The sequence below is a fragment of the Metopolophium dirhodum genome, chromosome 3, assembly GCF_019925205.1.
Source record: "Metopolophium dirhodum isolate CAU chromosome 3, ASM1992520v1, whole genome shotgun sequence".
Classification (NCBI taxonomy): Eukaryota; Metazoa; Arthropoda; class Insecta; order Hemiptera; family Aphididae; genus Metopolophium; species Metopolophium dirhodum.
The window spans coordinates 29,406,402-29,427,461 of record NC_083562.1 but is presented as its reverse complement, the minus strand read 5'-3'; the positions used below and the strand labels follow the sequence as shown (position 1 = coordinate 29,427,461).

The following is a 21,060-nucleotide window of genomic DNA, read 5'->3' as shown; positions in this document are numbered from 1 at the left end:
CACGGTGTTGTATTATTATATTATCATGAAATAACAAAAGTTTTTTCCCGTACCTATATTACCTATTTAGAAGTTGTTTTAAATTTACGATTTGTTTGTGTACCTACTATTAATTGTAGATTATTAGTGACTGCCTATTTGGCGATCAACATAACTTTTAATTATAACAACACAAGCGATATCGAAATCTACTAATAATGAGTAATATACATGTTTATGTATCATAATACGAACAATTAGATCTCGGCATGATAATAATATAACACGTGGAATAATACCTTTAATATTATTACGTTTTTTTTTCTTTTTCAACGAGTTGAAAACTTTTACTGTTGTCATTACTACCTATGCAGTCTATATAGTAATATTATTCTAAAATGATATCGTGATACCTAATAATATGCTACATCTATAAATATAATCATCACACCTAAGGGACTCTTTTCCAAGGTTACGATTAACCATAATATTATATTATATTAGTGTATTACGAGGGGCATCGCACCCATTCGCCGAGTGGGCAAAAGTCCTTCAGGGAATTGCGTTTGGCTCGGTCCGAAGGCCACCATGAATGCGTGTGCTGCTGGTGGCCGATCTCTTCCAAAACTGAAAAACATTCTTCAGCCATAATAATTTTTAGCGACGAACGTAAAAGTTTCGTATTTTATTGTTAGCAATTTATTTTCAATTCAAACGTTATCATCGAGCGTCATCGTCGCGTTGTCGTCGTCGCAATTAAATACAGATAATACCTGCAGGGTTAGATATATCATTTTACTCAATAGGACATACACATCATTATAATACCTTTGTATGAGCAATGGATAATACACCTAGTCTATAATGACTAATACTATGAGTAGTAATATTATTCGGAATAAACGATGATATATTAAATTATTATTAGCGTTCAAAAACATCCTGCGTATAAACAATATGATTTGTAGGTCCAATTTAATAATATAAATAATAATAATAATATAAAGTTAGTACGTGGCATAATTGTTTAAGAAAAAAAAAACGGTCAGGTAAATAATTATAATGTTATAGTCAAACGTCTGTGAAAAAGATTATGTAACATACGGAACACGACCGAATGCGATTATAATAAAATATAATCTGATTGCTTTCAGAAAAACGGTTATTATTGGCTGATATGTTACGCTATACGTGTACATAAAGGTAGACGGCGGGTAGTACTTGTCATGTTATGTAATATTTTCAGTACAATATTGAACACAATTTATTTATTTATCATCATAATTATTATTGGCTGTTGTTTTTTCGGAACAAAATGGAATATTGTATTGAATGTTTTTGTCAACCACATCGGCGCAGACTCCGAATAATATGTTTATGATATGTGTTACGGGCTCCGTCAGCACAGCACTCCGAAACAAAAATTTATACATTTTTACTAGAGGATTATTACATAGCGGGTATACCTTGTAAACCGTGGTATAGATATTATGGAAAATACAATAGGACGCATATTTATTTTTAACCCCATATACTGTGATGACATGGCTTGGTTACCAAAGTATCATTCTCATAATTAATTACACATATCGTTATTATGATTTTCACTAATTAGGTATGTAATAAAAATCCAAATTCAAATCACGCGATCTTTTGTCTAAAATACGTTATAAATATACAGTAAATAATCATGATGATTATATTTTTAGTTCATAATAAAAACACTAAATTCAAATACTTACCCAATGTACAGTACAATATTGTAATTTATATAAAAGTGGCATTGGTTATCTATGTGGGGTATAGTAAAATACAACCCAAATAAAATATAATAAATTAATAAATAAAAATTTTAAATATAAGTCCTAAATAAATCTTCATTTAGTACATATATTAGGTAGGTACTTTTGGTAATTTCACCTTTTCACAAAACAATATTACACGCTATAAATCTTTAGTCTTATATCTCAACGCATTTTATTAAAATAAACAATTAGCAAAATGCTTTAAAATTTAAATAAAATATATTGACTCTTGTAATAAATTGATTACTAATACGAAAAAAAGTTGTTTTTTTAAGTTTGACGTACTGAATTTCTGTTATAACGTCTGTTCAGCACTCAAAAACAGCAACATTTTTTATTCCAAAGTAAATAAAGGTCAAGCAAAAACAACAGAACAACTCCATTTCAATAAACTTTACCAGGGAAATGAAAAAAATGTTTACATTTTTTCAGAAATTCTCAATACAAAACTCTATTAATTAATATACCTAATTTATTTCTGAATTTATCAACAAATGATAAATCATAATTCATAATAAATAAAGTTGAGACCTTAATTATTGTGTTTCCAGCTACTGAAATTAAATTCAAAAAGTTGATAACTAGGTACTTAAAGTTATGTGGTTATTTTCAATATAATTTTTTTTTTAGTATAAGAATTAACCTATAGAAATTTAAAACAGTACGACATATGTTATTTAAGACAAGTATAAAAACGTTTTATTGTACAAGGATTGAAATTAAACGAGCTGTCTGATTGTTGCACTCAAACTCAGAATCGGCCAACTCCAATGGTAGATACCAATAATTGAATGAAAAATAATCGGAGTTGTCCGATTGTTTCAGCAGACCATATAATATTGTTTAGTATATTATTATAGTGTACCAGTGCCAGATTAATATGAAACGGGGAAATAAGAGAGGATTTCAATGTCAACAATTAGACAAGACACTTACTTATACAGAGAATATTTTAAATAAAATGTGATATATGATATATATTTTACTTTACTGGTGACCTGGTAGCAATTACACGGAGCAAGCGATGGAACGAGACTACTTCTCGGCACACACATGTAGCGGGCTAAGTAGTAATCAATCATAATATGGTCATATAATATAGTGGGGGACTCCGTGATAATACAGAATGGATGTAAGATACTAAGATGACACACGCGCTTCTGGGAGATGATAAATTCAAGATACAGTACAAATTATCGATAAAATTAATTCATATATTTTTTTTCCTACAAATGCTCTATGTATAAGTATGACTAATTATATGAGTAATAACCATAAAGGATCATGACAGAAATCTAAGTTATTAACTTTGATGCAGAAATTCAACATAAGAATTATATGACTATATTTAACATAATACATAATCACGAGTGCTGAAGTTATAATAGAAGATAACAGAGACCCTGGCATTGAAGGTACAAAACGAAGTGGTAAATAATTACTAATATCCTTACTTTCAATATTGCTGTTGTAGAATGAAAATTATTTAGACCTAGTTAGATGGTGGGTGAAATAGAGAGAGAACTGCAGTGGACGAGCGATGGAAAAGAGTACATTTTTAATGTGCGTATAAAATATGATTACATTAGGGACGAGAGTATATGGGAAATAAAAAATTGTTATTGGTCTGCATTGGAAAGTCGTAAGATATATTCACACCTATATAATAACAATGAGCAGAGTGCGAAGAGGGTACCTTTTAAAGCATTATATATACCTATAATGCTTTAAGCATACATTAACCTCAGGGGTCATGGGGTGTCCATCTGCCTTTCGTATGGTGTATCAGACAGTTATTCTCGTATATTTATGTATTATATGCGTAATGTTAAGGTGTACATTATTCTACTACTGTTTTGATATTGTGCCAATATAAAATTACTTATAATGTGAATATATACATAAGAATAGTTAGGAACCTTTAAGACACTTGTTGTTGCACCTTCAATTGATTCGGGAATTCGGAAGCTGATACGTCGACAGGGCCTGGTTCGTTGGTCGAGAGTACTATATTATACCAACTTGTTGACCGTGTGTTTACCCTTTTGTATATGATCGAATTATGAGAAATTAGGTTATTGTAATTATTGAGTTATATATGAACGAAAATTATGACATATTATGCTTGTTAACGCATTCATGTGATGGAATAATTCAGAGAGTCTCTGATCTTTTAATAGTATACCTTAATCTTAAGCAGAGTTAATACTTGATAACTAGTATAATGTTAGAGTTTGTTTGAGGATTTTACGTAAATTATATTAAACCTTGCTTACTAAAGTATATTGTAGCTAGGGGTGTATGGTTTTCAAATATTTTAGTCTGACCTTGTTGTTTAAGAATGTTTGGTATTTTAATGTGATCTGATATTCTTTTGTTTCGTGATTTCGTCGGGTGGCATATATATGTTTTGTCTGGCCCGTTGGAATGTGTCTCGTGTCTGAGTCACTTCGAGGCCAGTTTAAGGGTGTATATTTTATATTAATGTTCGGTTGTATTAGTATTCTAGCTGCTTTATTGAAGTGTGCAAATTATAATTGTATATTTATATATTACATTACTGCAATATAATATAGCCGATATAACCATCAACTAGCGATTTCAGCTAAGATATCTGGTCGATATCATTGTATCAGTTTCATAATCGCGATGATGGTCGACGACCGTGGATCCAAAATCGAGAATTATCCGAAGCGTATTTATATAGTTACAATTATAAATTATAATATATTGTGTTATAATAATGCGTACCTACCCGGTGACTGCAAACTGCTGCAGTGCATTATATAAGACTGACCTGAAGTGCTTGGAATATCGAATACTTCTTACTTTGCACAATATATGCGATGGAAAGTACCTAAAGTTTGAAAAGTTCCTTAAAAAGTATAATATATATTATATATCGATATTTTTTATTTTGAGAATTCGTGGCGCTCGCACTTCAATCGTATCCAACTCCGTATTGAACGCTATTACCAAACGCATAACGCGTTCTCTGATATTCGGGCAAATTATTTTTTGACAATTTTAATTTTGTACAATTGAATTTAAAAACAAACCACATGTTTTTATGTCCTAATACACCTATTAGTTTATAATGATATTTCTAGGGAAGACTTAAATTTTATATTACATTTATGACTACCAAATGCTTAAAATATTACTCCACGGGAAACTTTTTAACTGAAAATTACTCTTAAAATTAATCGAACACAATGTTGTATTATACAAGTTTTCAAGGCTAGAATATTTTAACTGTTCGACAACATTTACTGCAAAAAATTGTCCTATAAATGGAAACTATAAAGCTATAAATTCTCATATAATTAATGCAATTGTATATTTGTATGATAATCAAATCGCATGCACACATTTTGGCTTTTTGTATAGAATAAACAGGAAAACATGTAACGATAATACAAGTACCTACTATACATTATCATTTGTGTAAACGAAAAACAACAATACCGACTATGGCTGACTATTTCAACTTTTCACCCCTATTTTTAACCTTTCAATTCGCCCCAATGGTGGGCAAGTTAATTACAATTATTATCAACTAAGTTTCACATAAATTAGTCATGTATTAACTTTCCCACTATACTCTTAACATAATTAGAAAAACTAACTAGTTAGGTAAAAAATTTTTAAAAAATGAACTTAACTAGCTAATGTACACTTTTGGAATTCGCATATTTATTTTATCAATGTGCTCGTGGCTGACAAATTGTGTTTCTAATTCCAAAAGGTATACTTTTATAATATTCACCTTCGTGTGATTATTATTATAATACTATTCGCGTTGATGTAAAATTTCGACTAATGATGATATTAAAATCGCCTGCAAGATCTTATCCTATGTTGTATTATATTTTCATACACATCAATCCTAAAAGTCCAAGGTCGTTGTTTTGATTGTTTTTTTTTTCAATTTATTTCACCTACAATTTCAGTATACTTACGTGATTTATTTTATCTAATTTACTATTTGCATTTGTTGTTTTTCAGGTCACTTTCGTCGATCCCGCCATTATGAAGCGATCCTACACCATAATCTTGATGGCCTCGCTGTCCTTAATAACAAGTATGTGCCCTTTGAAAAAATGTCTATTAAACTGTGTACCCGTAGTGGCTAACGCGTTTTTATTTTTGTATTACACACACACATTTCTCCAGTAATAAAATATATTATACTGTTGAGTCAAAGGTCCATTAAATAGGTCAAATTGACCATTGCGTGCAGCATAAATGAAAATCGTGTGTTTTGCTGTTACGGGGCAGCACCCCTTTCTACCCCTCATTATTATCCAGCTCACCACGTAAACACATTATTCTTTTTTTATTTTATTTTCAACGAATTACTTTCTTGATGGCTTTAACGCCAATGACGCGATGTTTTATACATTATATACAAAAAAAAGTAATTTTGTCTAGATTTTAGCTACAGAGGTTAATGTGTATTTCGAAAGTAATTTTAAAAAAAATAGCGAAAACAATAAATGCATTGTGTATTTTAATTTTATAACGTTGAATCGAATGCAAAACGGCTAAATATTGACTGAAGTCTGAAGACGTATAAAAAATAAACTAGTTTATTTATAAAATTATTAAAAGCATTAAGAACCGTAAATATTGAAGTACAAACAGAATATACTAACATATTTAGACAACAATACATTATTTTATAGTAAAATATTACTAATATATTTTTTTCTAATACCTAGGTCCTGGATTTTTCTTTAAATAAGTTCTAAAGTATCATTTATCGATTTTGCATAAACTAATGAGTCATCACCACAAGTCCTGAACCCTTTTAAACCTTTATAACCGTTCTAACGGTTAAAAAGGTTCAAACGATTGTAAAACCTAACCTATTATAACTTTTATTTGATTTATTATTTTTTTTTATGAATTTTTTATTACTAAAAAATTACAATTTTACCTACAAAACTTGTAACGAAGTATATATTACAAGATCCAAATAATAATTTTAATTCAATACAATTTAATATTGATAGTGTGACGAATTTCTATTTGCGAATATATTAGTAAATTAGTTATAAATGCTTTTTTTCTTTCACTGACATATTTTATAACTTTGCCAGTAATTTTGTTATTATCTAACCTCTCAATAGTTCATTGACGTACTAAAAGGTTTTATGGTACGACCGTCTATTTACATACATCTTGAAATTTGAGTTCAATAGTATTATAATTATTTATTATGTATCTACCTATGTCCTATATACACAGGTATTCTTTATAAACGTGAAAAAAATTAATATTTCTTAATTTATTTTGTGTTTACATAAAACCATTAATATAAAAATGTTTGAATGTATTTTCAAAGTTAAGCCGAAAATGTTTAAATGGTTAGAATAAAGAGCTTTAGTACATAAATATTTTATAATCTAATTGTATAAACTGTGAATTAAATAACAGTAAGTTGTTAAATAAATATTGAAGTCAACATACTTTCTGTTTTAATAAAATTAAAAATATAGTGTTTATTATATTAGTAAATTAATAACAAATTCTAATTGATTAACATAAAACAAATAAAATAAATTCGTACTCTTTCAGCTGTATGTAATTTATAATGTTCGTTGATTATTTTAATCTTATAAATTTAATATGGTAAAATATATTGTAGTTATTAATCAATAAAACCTTAATAATTGATGCTATATCAAGAAAAAAATTAATGATTTAAAAAATCTATGATTATTTGAACACGTTATCAGTTATTCAAACATAACCGAACACAAGTTGATCGACCAAATTACATTTCCATTCGAATAGGTAGGTTAGGTTATAATCGAATAACAATTCAAACCAAAACGTTGCAGTTGACAGTGATAACAACATGTTTCATGATAAGGAATGAAATAAATTTAAAACTGATCATTTTCATCCATAGAACAATGCAAAATAAGCAATATCGGTTTTGCCCCAGTATCGGTTTTACACTGTGTTCCCCTACATCATGACAATCAATCAATCATTTGATACTTATTAGTTATTAGTTATAATTATTGTTTTCCTATAACAGGCATACTTAATATTTAACCGAGTGTCCGGGGATATCGTAATTTTAATATTTATTTTACGGTTATTAATTTAATAATTTTCATGTTGCTAGTTTTAAAATCTAAACAAATCCTCGTCTATAGTTAATACTATTATCTACCGAATAACCTTTTTTCCATCGTTATTTTAGTACTATGTGAACTAAATGCAATTAGTATCTGAATAGTATACTATAAATTCAGAATTTATCATAAACTTAAATTCATCATCATAGAGGAATAATATTGTTCACAAATAGCCTCCTCTGCTGTCAGATATACAGGAAAAAAAATTCATTATCACGGAAAAATAATGGGAGTGAGCATACTGGGCGAATTTTGCGCTGTATGCAATAATATAATAATATGCACTAAAAAGGGAAAATCTACTCAGAAAAACAATTTTCATAATGTCAACATATTATAGAATTGCCAAAAGGGTGTCACTCGCTATACGGACGACGGCGTTGTGTAAACTGTGCATTCCGCCTCATTTTTTACCACCCAATACATTTTATTTTATACGACTAAGACGTCAACGAAAACGTTAGTGATTTAATTTTTTCCGCTAAGACCATATTAAACAGTTGTGTAGAGAATAACGCAATAATAATGTGTACATGTAATTATAAAACTATTACAACTCCCCATATTAATAGTATTTTTAATTACTACGGCGCGGTAATGTCGTCGCCGCGTGTGTCCTATATTTGTATGTTGTCAAATATTTTTAAAACAATGACGTGTTTTCGGCGATTTACAAATTCCATGAGAGCGAAAAAGATTAAATATCTCATCGTGGTATTAATATAACGCGCGTGCCAGCCTATATTAATCGTACTTTCGTATACTTACAAGCTATTGTAACGCAGAACAAAGTTTTTTCATTCGAATTAACTAAATTTCTATTTTCAAAAAAAAATAAGGTACTTGACTATGTATTTTATTATGCTTTTTAAGTTTTATTTTATTTCTTATGTATTATCTCGATAATATGATACTTATGCTATAGTTTTGTTCTCAAATCGATAAAATAAAAAAAAAAAACAAAAAAAGGAACACGTCACAATTTTATATTATTATGTTCGTTATTAAATAGATACTTTTAATTTTTGTACATTTTGTTGTTTCTGATAAATAATTTATATAATTATTGCACGAAAGTATTTAATATAATATCAATCAAATCGCGTTTCGTTTAAAGTTTAAACAAACCTAATAAACGATTATTATACCTAATAATAAACACATCGATACACCTTGATATTACGTTAAATTATATTATAAACATATTGTATCAAACGATTATATTCAAGTTTAAAATTTGTTTAAAATAACATGATATTATATCGTTTACAGACGTATAGTATTATTTAACTGTACGTGTTCTCCTTTTGTCGCGTGTTCAGACCACGAGAGCTCTCGTATTTTAACGATAATAAATCAAAATAATTTATAACTGTCATCTATATAAATATTATATACACACGTTTTATTGTGGCGATGAATTGAAAATTTCACACTTCCCGAACAATTGTCCCGAAAGAACGAACGAAACAGGTTATTTTGATAAGGGTCGATAAACCCTAAATGTTAAGGGGTGCATACTCTGAAAAGCACGTGTCAGTGTATCATATTTGAACGTATAATATTATACATATTATGTAAGTGCTTGGAATTGAGCACAACCGGCACGTACTTCCACCAATTGTATGTGTGTTCGCATTGAATATAAAACAATAGAACCTATACTATGGTAGGTAGTAGGTACTCATTTTAGTAGGTATAGGTAACTCTAATTTAATTTGCTCATCACGGTCACGTTGAAAATCGACAGTTTAATGTTTATAACTATTAAAGGTTTTCGTATTACTGTAATATACAAACCTTACAATTAATAATACTTATAATTGAAATATTGGCAATATTAAATTTTTAAAAATGCACACTTTATATCAATACAGAATTAAAAATATACTTGGTTGATTAGCTAATTTTGTAGTGATTAAAACTTATAGAATTATCTGAGAACTAAAAACAGAAAATGTAATCAAATTCGGTAATGTTGTGTACAAAATATTTTAATACATTTTTAAAAAAGTCCTTATTGTTTTTGATTGTCTGGACAAAAATTTCAAAATTGTAAACATCTCAATATCAAACCTTTAAAAAATAGTTCTATAGATAACCATGTAGGCACAATTTAATGCATTAGTTAAAATAATTCTGATTTTTGATCAAATCAAATAAATAATTTGTATAGTAAATACACGAAATGTTAGTATTTTGTTACTTTTCAAAAAACTGCCAACTACTCACTATTTTACCCCTTCTATAAAAGTACCAGCTGTGTCAAATTTCTAATCAATAGAAGCTAGGGCGTATAAAACTTTTAGGGAACCCTTTTAGCAAATATCGTGTTTACCACAGACAAAACGAATTCAAAAAAAAAAATCCAAACCTTGCATATAAAATCAATACATCTAGTGCGAATAGAAAATGTATAGAACTTAAAATATACTTTACACACAATGCATGTCCGTAATATCAAATAAAAACCAATAAGTATACCGATCAAAATCAATGATTATAAATATTATAATAAGATGTTATTCAAGATTAAATTCTGAAGTTATGTTAGCAAAATGTTTTAACACATTTTTTTTGGAATTCTAATGTGCGTAGGTATAAACTATTATATCCAGTGCTTGAAAATTGAAATCCATATGACATTTTTCAATTTCATTTATTGATGTTATTTTTTTTCCGATTACAATTTAAAATAATATTATGAAAATACATTTTATAACTATATTATCGAACAATTCGATTTAATTGGTTTCTGCTTTTAATTATATTTTGTTCCCTTTATTTTAGATTCTTTTTTCACTTTTACATTTTTTCCGATTTTAATTTTGATTTCTTTTATATTTTATACGTGTCAAACAAGCTGTATCTATGATATCCCAGACAGCATTTTTTTGTTTAATAATATTATTATAACGTTATTATATTATAATATTATAATATTATCATTACAAAATGTTGTCTGGGATGGGCCTAAGAAAACGAAACATCATTTATTACTTATTAGTTATTACCTACTAGTACCTATCGATGGACAATATTATAGATCTGTTGGCTGTTGAAAATTTAAATTTAAATCAATTTGTATATGAAAGTATAGCTGCATAACCTGACTTTGCCCGAAAAAAATGAACAAATATAAAAAAAGGAATATGACTTGTATGAGCATTGAGCGTAAAACATTTGATTCCAATAATTGGTACAGTGGCTTCCAAAATATCAAACGCACTTTTATGCCATTTTTGTTTTTATTTTTTCTTAATTACTTTCATATTATCATGCCTGCCAAACGTGTAGAACGTCGTTGTATAATTACTATCTTTATCGACTCTCAGCTTATGATCCTATTATTTATGATGATAATACGCATTAATACCCATTGTTTATCGCTTACAGCCGAAGCAGCTCACATGTTATACGCGCAAAACTGTGGCAAAGAAGAGTACAACCGATGCATCGCTCTGGCCGACCCGCTGGTGAAAGATCCGCATTTCATCTACCCGGGAAATCTAAAGGACATCGATAACATATGCCGGTAAATTTTTGTTTTATTGAACTCGCCGCAATAAACGTTTTGTTTCGTTTCCAACGTATTGTAATGATATATTAATAATTATACTCAACTGTTATATTGTAACGTGTTTTGTCTTCGTATTTTCTAGCACTTGGACGCTGTTCGTCGATTGTACAAAGCGATACACCGAACACTGTTTCGAGGAGAGCAAAAGGAAATTGTTTAACAATGCCGTTGAGAACTCTATCGAACTGGTCCATCAAATGTGCACGTCGCCTCAATACCAGACAGGTTGTTGATCCGTGATAAATAATAATATTACAATATATATCGTCATAGTGTCTATCAACAAATGCACGACTATTATATAAATCATAATAAAAGACATTGTAACAACAAAAATTGCAATTCTATTAATGTTGTATAAATATTTTATGTCAATCTTCAGCCAAAATTTTTTATAACCTACTGCGTTTTATGTTTGGCGTATCAATACAACTTTTTTTGTACCAATTAAGTGTAAAAATTTATCTACTACTTGCCACAGATTTATTAAATTATTATGGGGGCTTTGCTCGTTGCTCAGTTCACTCATCTGCCCCTTTAGGCCTTTGGCCAATGTTCTCCCCTTTTGCACCTCGACATTTAATATCTGTGATATAAAATATTTAAAAATTAAATGTGTGGAAGATAAAACGCCGTACAAAACTTTTTTGAATAATATATTAATATATCTCTATAGAGAGTTTCGAGCATTTAATTAAGAATACTAATTATTTATTTAATTTTAGGTTGTCGTGGCAATTATAATATCATGTAGAAGATAAAATACACAAAACTCTTTTTTTTTTAGAGAGATATTGTAATAAACTATAGATTAGAGTCTAATCATTAGACTACTGAGCATGAGTAGACTTAGTGGAATCCAGTATATCTATATTTTTTCTTGTAGAAATCAAATTTAATTTAAAAAGTTAAAATTATATTATATACTTCAGTATTTGTTGTCGAATATCTGTAATTTTTGTACATTATCATATCGTATTCGTTTTTCAGAATATTTGAAACACGCGTCGTGTTTACGAACCACGCTGTTTGACGATTCGCGTTGTGGGAAACACTATCGATCTTTGGCCGGATTCATTTCGAACGAGACCAGTGGACCCAGTATTTGTTGGTAAGAGGCGACGTTCGTTTTTGTAGACACGAAATATGTGGAAACCAGCAGACCTATATTATATTATTATACACAGAATAAAATACGCGGTTCGCGGTGGAGTGGTTACAAGTGCGGTTGGGTAGTAGTTCCCCCTCTCTCAGTATCTAAAATAAAATAATATACTATTTTAAATAAACCTCCTTTGATTTATGCATTATATAATATTTTTAACGATGAACTAATTACGATTTTTTGCTAATATAACAACAGATGGTTGTTATGTATCATTTAAATAATAATAAATACATTTGGGTATATATTATTTAATATTTCCATGAACGACGACAGCGAAATATTCAAATATTATCAATATTTCAGTTATATTTTAGTAGACGTTTATTGGAAGTCGCGCGAAACACTGCTTTTTACAATTATTAATAATCGTATTACATTAACCTGTTCAGTGGAGCCCATTATCTTTTCGAAGAAATAAACAACAATAAACAATAGACGATACTATAGATGTATGTTTAACATACAGTACCTATACTATAATACCTATGAAACCACAACGCAGTTATGATTTTAATTTATTTCGTAGCCATATTGATGTTGCTAAAACATTTTTTAGGAACTCTTTTTTCTGATAATTTTGTGAGAGCAATAGTATGGGAAAGGATGTAACTTAAAAAAACCACCAGCTGCATAAATGTGTACAACTGTCCCTTTCGTGCCACGCACCTCCCGCCGTCGGCCTCTCCTAAGCACGGCATTCCGACAATACCAAATGGCCAACATGCCTGTTGCCTACACATTATATGATATTATGCGAGTAAGCAAGTTCGACGATGATGCACTTGACATGTTTATATTATTATATTATCTCTTACCGGAGGTCCCTGTCGTGTGTGGCCAACCGTCTGGTGACAACTATGCCACTACGGCCGTCTAGCAGTGAAGTATTATGCACACTATCACTAACCCGATAATATGTGTTGAGATAATATTTTACTAAATCATGATGACAATATTGGTACGAGGCATATAATTAAAAAAAAAAAATGCATAGGTTATATTATTATGTTAACGCCCCGTGACTTTCTAAATCTTGTTTTCAGTTTCATTAACATAATAATATGTATAATATATTATAATGTGGCCGCGCGCAAACTATTTCTGAATGCCGTCGTTGTTTATTCGGCATTCTAGTTCTCCCGCTAATATCATGCGTCTAATAAAAATAAAATTCAAACGTATTTTATTGGTAGGTACAATACGTCCTGTACAACGGCTTTGTAACTTTCGCCGTGTATTTTCGCGGGAAAGATGAAAAATCCTCTAAAATAGGTATATTACGTGTATTAAGCAGTATATGTTTTAATGTGGGACGTTTGATACAATATATCCAGAATTATATAACACAATATAGGACCAGCCAAATTTTAATTTCGAAGTCGTTGTCCAGGGGAAAAATATATATATAATTTATAAGACGGTTATAATATATTGTGAAACGCCATTATGTTCTCCCCCGAACAAACAAACTGAGGTAAAAACTATTATAATATAGGCGTGAAAGTGCGTGCACAAAAATTTATTGTAGAAGTTGTTTTGTGTATTAGTATAGCAGGTAATCGTAAAATGCTAACCAGTAATAGCAAATTATTAGGTAATAATATTATGATAATATTAATGAAAATGACCACGATCATAATATTATTATTATGTAGGTATGTAACATTATTGCAGATGCTCTGCCCCTGAAAAATATAAAATTAATTATAATGCATAAAACGTCTTGTAAAGACAGTTTCGTGTATACTCGTCAATAATAGTTATTTTTTCCATTTTTATAAAATATATTTAATAAAATATACATTCTCAATGAAATGAGCGAAATCATTATTTCCCAATAATATAAATAGATGCCTATTAAAATAATATTAATTTATTATGCTTATCCATAAGATAAGTCTCTAAATAAGAATAATAATAAATTTACGTAATTTTTATTTATTTTTTTTTTTTTTAAGTTGATCAATTTAATTAATAAATTAATAAATTGTTTTGAAATTCAAATATCTATATATGAGGTACAAGGGCGTACGCGTATTTGAAAATTAGAAGCCCCAATCCATTTTCACTTTATAGTCAGTCAGTACATGTTATAGAACGTAGGTATTTAAACGTGTAATGTAACCAACCGCATTCAGACCGAGCCTAATACAATTATTATATCAATGATTTTATTTGGGAGGTTTTCAATATTTTCATGTCGTAAGAATCGATACCGTTAACAATATTATGTTACAATTCACGTGAATGTTATTACTGATATTATACCTATAGTATATTTGTTGATGTGTTTTACGATATTTTATTTATCGGTGTTTAATAAATGAAGCACTTTAGATTCTGAGCAGAGCGATATTACAACGATGTGTTTATTTTATTGTTTTATTTTTGTGACTGCCATATCCTTTTGGGGTGATAAAAATGCTTTGATTTTCTACTTCCCTTTTTGAACTATTTATAAATTAAAACTTTAAAATTATTTTGAGTTAGAAATTTATAAAATGTTTTCTATTTATATCTAAGAATTTCAAATTGAATACAATATTATTCATTAGTTTTCCTACCTTTAACGAAAAAAAAGTCAACTGGGAAAGTCAAATAAATTTTTATGAGCGTTTGAAGTTAGGACATTTTCTATACATGATAACATTTTCAAAATATTTTGACTTTTAGAGCTATTTATAGGCATTTTTTTGTTTTTTTTCAAATATCAATAAAAAATGTTTCGTTTAGTCGAAATGCTTGAAAATTTAATTTAGGGTTCCTCATAAGTGGTTATAATAGCAGTTAAGAAATATTAAAGATCAATATACACAATTTTTTATAAGTATTTAAAGTTCAAGTTTTTACAAAATTCATCACAATCTCGAAAATGTTCAAATTATTTTGTCGTTTCAAATTGATAAAATATTCAATTTTTATAGTTAACAATTGAAAATTCAAAACTAAGATTCTCATTAATATTTCATACTGTAGCCAAAAAATCTAAAACATTTAAACGCAAATTTTTATTATAAACAATTTAAATTAAAATTGGTTATTTAAACGAAAAATATCGATTTTTGTTATTTTGTTGTAATTTAAAAACATTATTCGAGAGTAAGTACTTGAAACTTTTAAAGTATATCATTTTGAAATTTTAAAACCCAATTTTTTCGGCAAAAATAGTAGGTGTTACTAATAATAAATTACTTTAATCACAATAATATCATAAAATAAACTTAGTAATATATACTAATATTATAGGTTGACACTCACTCTTCGCTCGGAATCGTTTTTCGTAGGTATAAATACAATGATTTTATATCATTGAATTCAAATTTAACACATCCATTACAGTGACTTCTCTAGACACGTAATGTACAGCAGAGCAATATCCACTTATACCCGCCTATTTTCATTTCGTTTAATTTCACTTTTTTTTATTTTATCATTATCTTGTCATTATTATTTTAATGTCATATCGTCATACTTAGTCTTGTTGTTTCTTCGGACGTCATACGATAACTATTATTTCATTATTTTATTATATACACAGTGCAATTGTTACGTCAAAATAATACTATGATCGCGGTATAATATGAATAAATTACCTATTCGAGCGATCAGATGCGCTTCGAATCGACTACCAACAACAGTCGAGCAGACGGTATAATAATTATACTAATCCAATAATATAATAAAAGATAATATTATTTCATTCGAAATGTTATTATATAATAATATTATATGTTATGGTCGTTTGACGTCTGGTCGTCATAATTCGAGGACGCGGAACGTACAGTAGTAAATTCACGACTTTTCACTTTTTTCCTTAGCTGGCGCGTAAAAAAAATTTAAAAAATATGCGTAATAATAATGATACATTATTTTGAGATGAGACACGTTTTGTTTCAGCACTCACCACAGATTCCGAGAGTGCGTGCTTGACCAAACACGGAGGACATGCAACCAAGACGATGATACGTTTACACAACAATTGTTGGACAAAGCTTTTGGATTTTTCCGCAACCAGTGTATAGACTACGTGTAAGTACCTCCTAATCATACAGAATGATATTATATCATATATTATTTGATTTTTTCGGTAATAAAATACCATTTCAATATATGCCTACCATGTTCGCAGACCCAATCAAGACGAATGTCCTGGATATGAATATTATAACGCGATGACCACTAACCGGTGGCAAGACGATAAGGGCAAAGGATCGCCGAGTCCCAACCAGTGGCCGTGTAAGATATATAACCAACTTAACTGTAGTAGATGATAATATTATATATTAATTATTAAAATAGAATGCGCTTTTTCACGACGGTCGCCGTGATACGGTCACATACGGACCCAATTATTATATTTTGCGCGAATAAATTGTCATCGTGTTATGGCAAGTAGACTTTTTTTTTTGTATTTACTTATATATTTATCAGAATACGTCGAAACAATGATAGCTTACAAAATTACAATATAATATTATATTATATGTGCAATGATTGTACATATTATAATATTATAACGTTATTGATATTATTACGAGTCGAACGGAATTTCGAACGTATCTCGTATGGTTTTCGAGTTAACTACAAATATTTAATACTTTAATAATATTCCATACATTTTGTAATATTATTAGATCATTAGGTGTATGATTTTATTGGTTTACCCCAGTGGTTCTCAAACTGTGCAACGCTGTGCGCAGAAGGTCGTGTGGTAGTCAATATTGCGGAATCTCTATATACTGGCTACATAAAAAAACATTTTAAAATAGTTTCGTCAAATAATAAAATTACTGTGGAAACCAAACCTACCAAACAGTAAACAAATAATAGGTTTTGTTTTTCATTCGGATTTTTTATATTAGAGTTATATAAGTACCTACTCTCAGCTCGCAAATAAAACCTTGAAGGAAGCAGAGCCCCCTAGAGTTAATACATAATTATTTTTGCTAATGTTTGTAACGGATCTAATATATTATTTAATGTTTTGGGCAAATATTATTAAATCTATCTAAATTGTCATTTTATAAACTATTATACATATCATGTACCTATTGATATTTTGAATAATTACATTTTTAGTCATTGGTAGAAGATAGGTACATTGGATTGTTCCGTAACACATTATAATACATGTTCGTGGTACGGAAAAAAAAAGTTTGAGAACCTCTGACTCTTATACAATATGTGTTTTATACTTTTATTCAAATATAATACCGTAACTGTATCGCTACAGTCAATACTAAACACATCGTGCAAGCGTTGTTTGATATTATTATATGCCTATTGTGTGACCGTGAAATATTGAGTTTTTCAGCTAGTTTGGGAGTACACGTTGTATTACCCGTATAGATTATATAGGTAAATGGTAGTAACTCTAATAGGAATAATAAGAAATATCATATTTTAACGTAAATAATATGTTTTTGGGCCGGATATTATAAGTCTTTTTGTTTCTGACCGATTTTTCGTAAGGTTTTCGTTGTCATGGTCATTTATTAACGAAAACATATTTATGATTCATAGATTTTCCATTTAGAGGACAATTATCGAGTAGCGTTCAATGGTTTTTTTTTTTTTTATCTCGTTATTGGAGTTTGCGTTCGGCGAGACTAGTCTGAACAGAAAGAAAAATATCCATTACAAAGTCCCTAAAATCAAATATTTCCTGATAGACTATACATTTTGAAAAACATACAAATGTAGTGGGAGAAATTAAGATTAAGATTTTATGCTATTACAGATGAATAATTTTTTTCCCTAAATTAATAATTGGATTTTGGCTTTCGGTACCGGTCGGAACAGACAGAATAGACTGTCCATTACAAAGTACGACCAAATGTTTAAAATGAATATCTAAACAATGCACTTATAGTTTATATACATTTTAAAAACATATAAAATGTATCGTTCGATGAGCGGGAAAAAATAAGATTAACACGTTATGCCTATATACTATTATAAATGTATAATTTATCCCTGTAAATGAATATTAAAAAAAGATAGACAAGTGGGTACCGCTCTGCTGTGCAGTAGTTGTCGAGTATAATATCATTGTAATGGATATGTTTGATTCGAATTCAACGATTAATCATTGCATATGAAAAACGACTCTGAGCGGAGACGGTGTGTTATCGTAACATACATGTATAAATAATCAAATTATTATTATTATTATTTAATAACTAAAAACCGTTAAATATCAGATATGGTAAAAAATATTAAATCAAACGCTCATAAAAAATAATAACAATGTTCATGCAGTGAAATTTTTTTTTGATAAAGCTATAATAACTTGTTGTGAGTCTACTGTTACAATATTTCTAATATTAGCTATAAAAAGAAAAACTGTATGAATTTCTAACTGAAAAATAATTTCTATACTATTGTGCTTATGTATCTTTAATATTTTTAAACTGCTATTATAGCAACTTATGAGGACCCTTATTGCATTTGCAATCAATTTTACTAAGTGAAAAAGTTTTTGTCGATAATAATTCAAAAAAAAATTACAAAATTCGAAAAATGTCTCAAGGCTATAAATAGTTCAAAATATTTCAAAACTGTCACCATATATGAAAAATTCTAATATGAATATTTTGTAAAAATTGCAAGGGTCTATGGATTGTGAGTTATACCAAAAACATTTCCTTTTGTCTTGAATTGTGTTTATTGTTTTTCCCGACGCTTTTGGAAATTACGTGGAAGGTTCAATTTTGAATTCCAACTAGATTCACTTTCGTATCATAAAAAATACTGTAGTCGTAAATCGGAGCATTTTTACTACCACAAAAGCAGACAAACATTGTAAAAACAATATATTTATCGCTACACTCAGTGTCCAAAAACAAATATTTTAACATTTTGATGACGTTCATATTATGCGTTCGTGTTTTATACTTACTATATAATTATGTATAAACATTACTTTCTTATAAAACCCTATCGAATTATGTATTTATTTATCATAGCATAATAATAATAATTTACTATAATAATATTCTAATGCGATCTCCGCCAATTTTTGTCACGGCGATTGACAATATATAGTTAACACCACGAGTGCTTCGACGCATTATTATTAATTAATATTATTATATTTTAGGTATATAAATATTAGATAAAACGTAATATCTACATCGAATGATTGAATTCGATTATGCGTAAGTATATTATTGTGTTTAGAATGTCGACCTTTAGGACCGAGACCGACGGTCAATATAATTTTACAGAAAAATCCTGTTTTTGTTTGTCAATTATTATATTAGATTTCGTCCGCGCCAAATAATATTACACATAATGAAATATTAGGCGACTCGAACTCGTCCAATTAAGATTATAATATTATGTGAGATAACCTTTCACGTGTTTTCTGTTTACATATTATTATCACATTATTACGCCATTTGCATGTCGACAAAAATTAAAACGCTTCAGTCGCTATGCGCTCCAATAGATGTTAATACACATTTTTATATTTTATCGAAATTTCCGCGGCGTGGCTTATAATAAAATTATATACACAATCGTATAGGTACGACTATCGCGTAACAGCCGCAGTAAAATATTATACAGGATGAGAATTTATTCATATTATAGTTTTTTGGAATTTCTAAATAATTTACTAAAAGGGAACATAATATTTTAAAACTCTAAAGATTTTTTTGTACTACCTACTTAAGGACTAAGGACTTGTGACGATAACAACTTCTGTTTTGCAAACGAGAACCCCCATTTTTACTGTAAACTATTTAGTGGATAATTTTATTTTACGAGTAATGCCTGTCTCAGTTATTAAAATGTTTATGCAAAGAATAATTTATTATAGCCCTTAAAAAAGTCTGAACAAAAATATAAAGTACCCTCCTAGATGTAACAATGTATCAACAAAAATAGTAGGCACTGGGCAGTATTTTTTATACTTTTACCATTTTTACAAATTATTAATGTTCATAGATATTAATACTATAACTACGACAATTTTCAAATTACCTGCACAAAGTTAAATAACTCAAGCAATAAACATCCACTAAATAATTTACAGCAGAAAAGAGGGGGTTGTCATTTGAAAATAAAAAGTTTGCTTCTCCACGGAACACTACTTAACTAGTAAAAAAATCCTCAAGAATTTTAATAATCACATAATATTATGTATGTACATAATATATTACGTATACACATATTAATCGCGAAACGGGGCGAGCATACTTGGTGAATCACTCTGTATAATATTATTATTACGTCAGTAGTTTTGTCCTAATTCGTAAACCATAGATACGAGCCACGGTCAAAATCTCACCCGACTCTTAATAATATCAAATACGCATTTGTAAGTATTGTAATTTTGCAGCTATTATCGTTGTTGAAGTTTGGGCG

General features: G+C 29.0%; 1 protein-coding gene across 1 annotated transcript in view; it reads left to right on the top strand.

The window, feature by feature from the left end:
• Nucleotides 1-21,060, top strand: part of LOC132941731 (uncharacterized) — a 34,835-nt gene that overhangs the window by 8,614 nt on the left and 5,161 nt on the right. Inside the window, exons 2-7 of the mRNA XM_061009879.1 lie at nucleotides 5,793-5,868; nucleotides 11,336-11,474; nucleotides 11,602-11,744; nucleotides 12,510-12,630; nucleotides 16,585-16,716; nucleotides 16,817-16,923. Of these exons, the coding sequence (XP_060865862.1) occupies nucleotides 5,817-5,868; nucleotides 11,336-11,474; nucleotides 11,602-11,744; nucleotides 12,510-12,630; nucleotides 16,585-16,716; nucleotides 16,817-16,923 (694 nt within the window). The 5' untranslated portion in view covers nucleotides 5,793-5,816. The remainder of the gene's footprint in view (nucleotides 1-5,792; nucleotides 5,869-11,335; nucleotides 11,475-11,601; nucleotides 11,745-12,509; nucleotides 12,631-16,584; nucleotides 16,717-16,816; nucleotides 16,924-21,060) is intronic.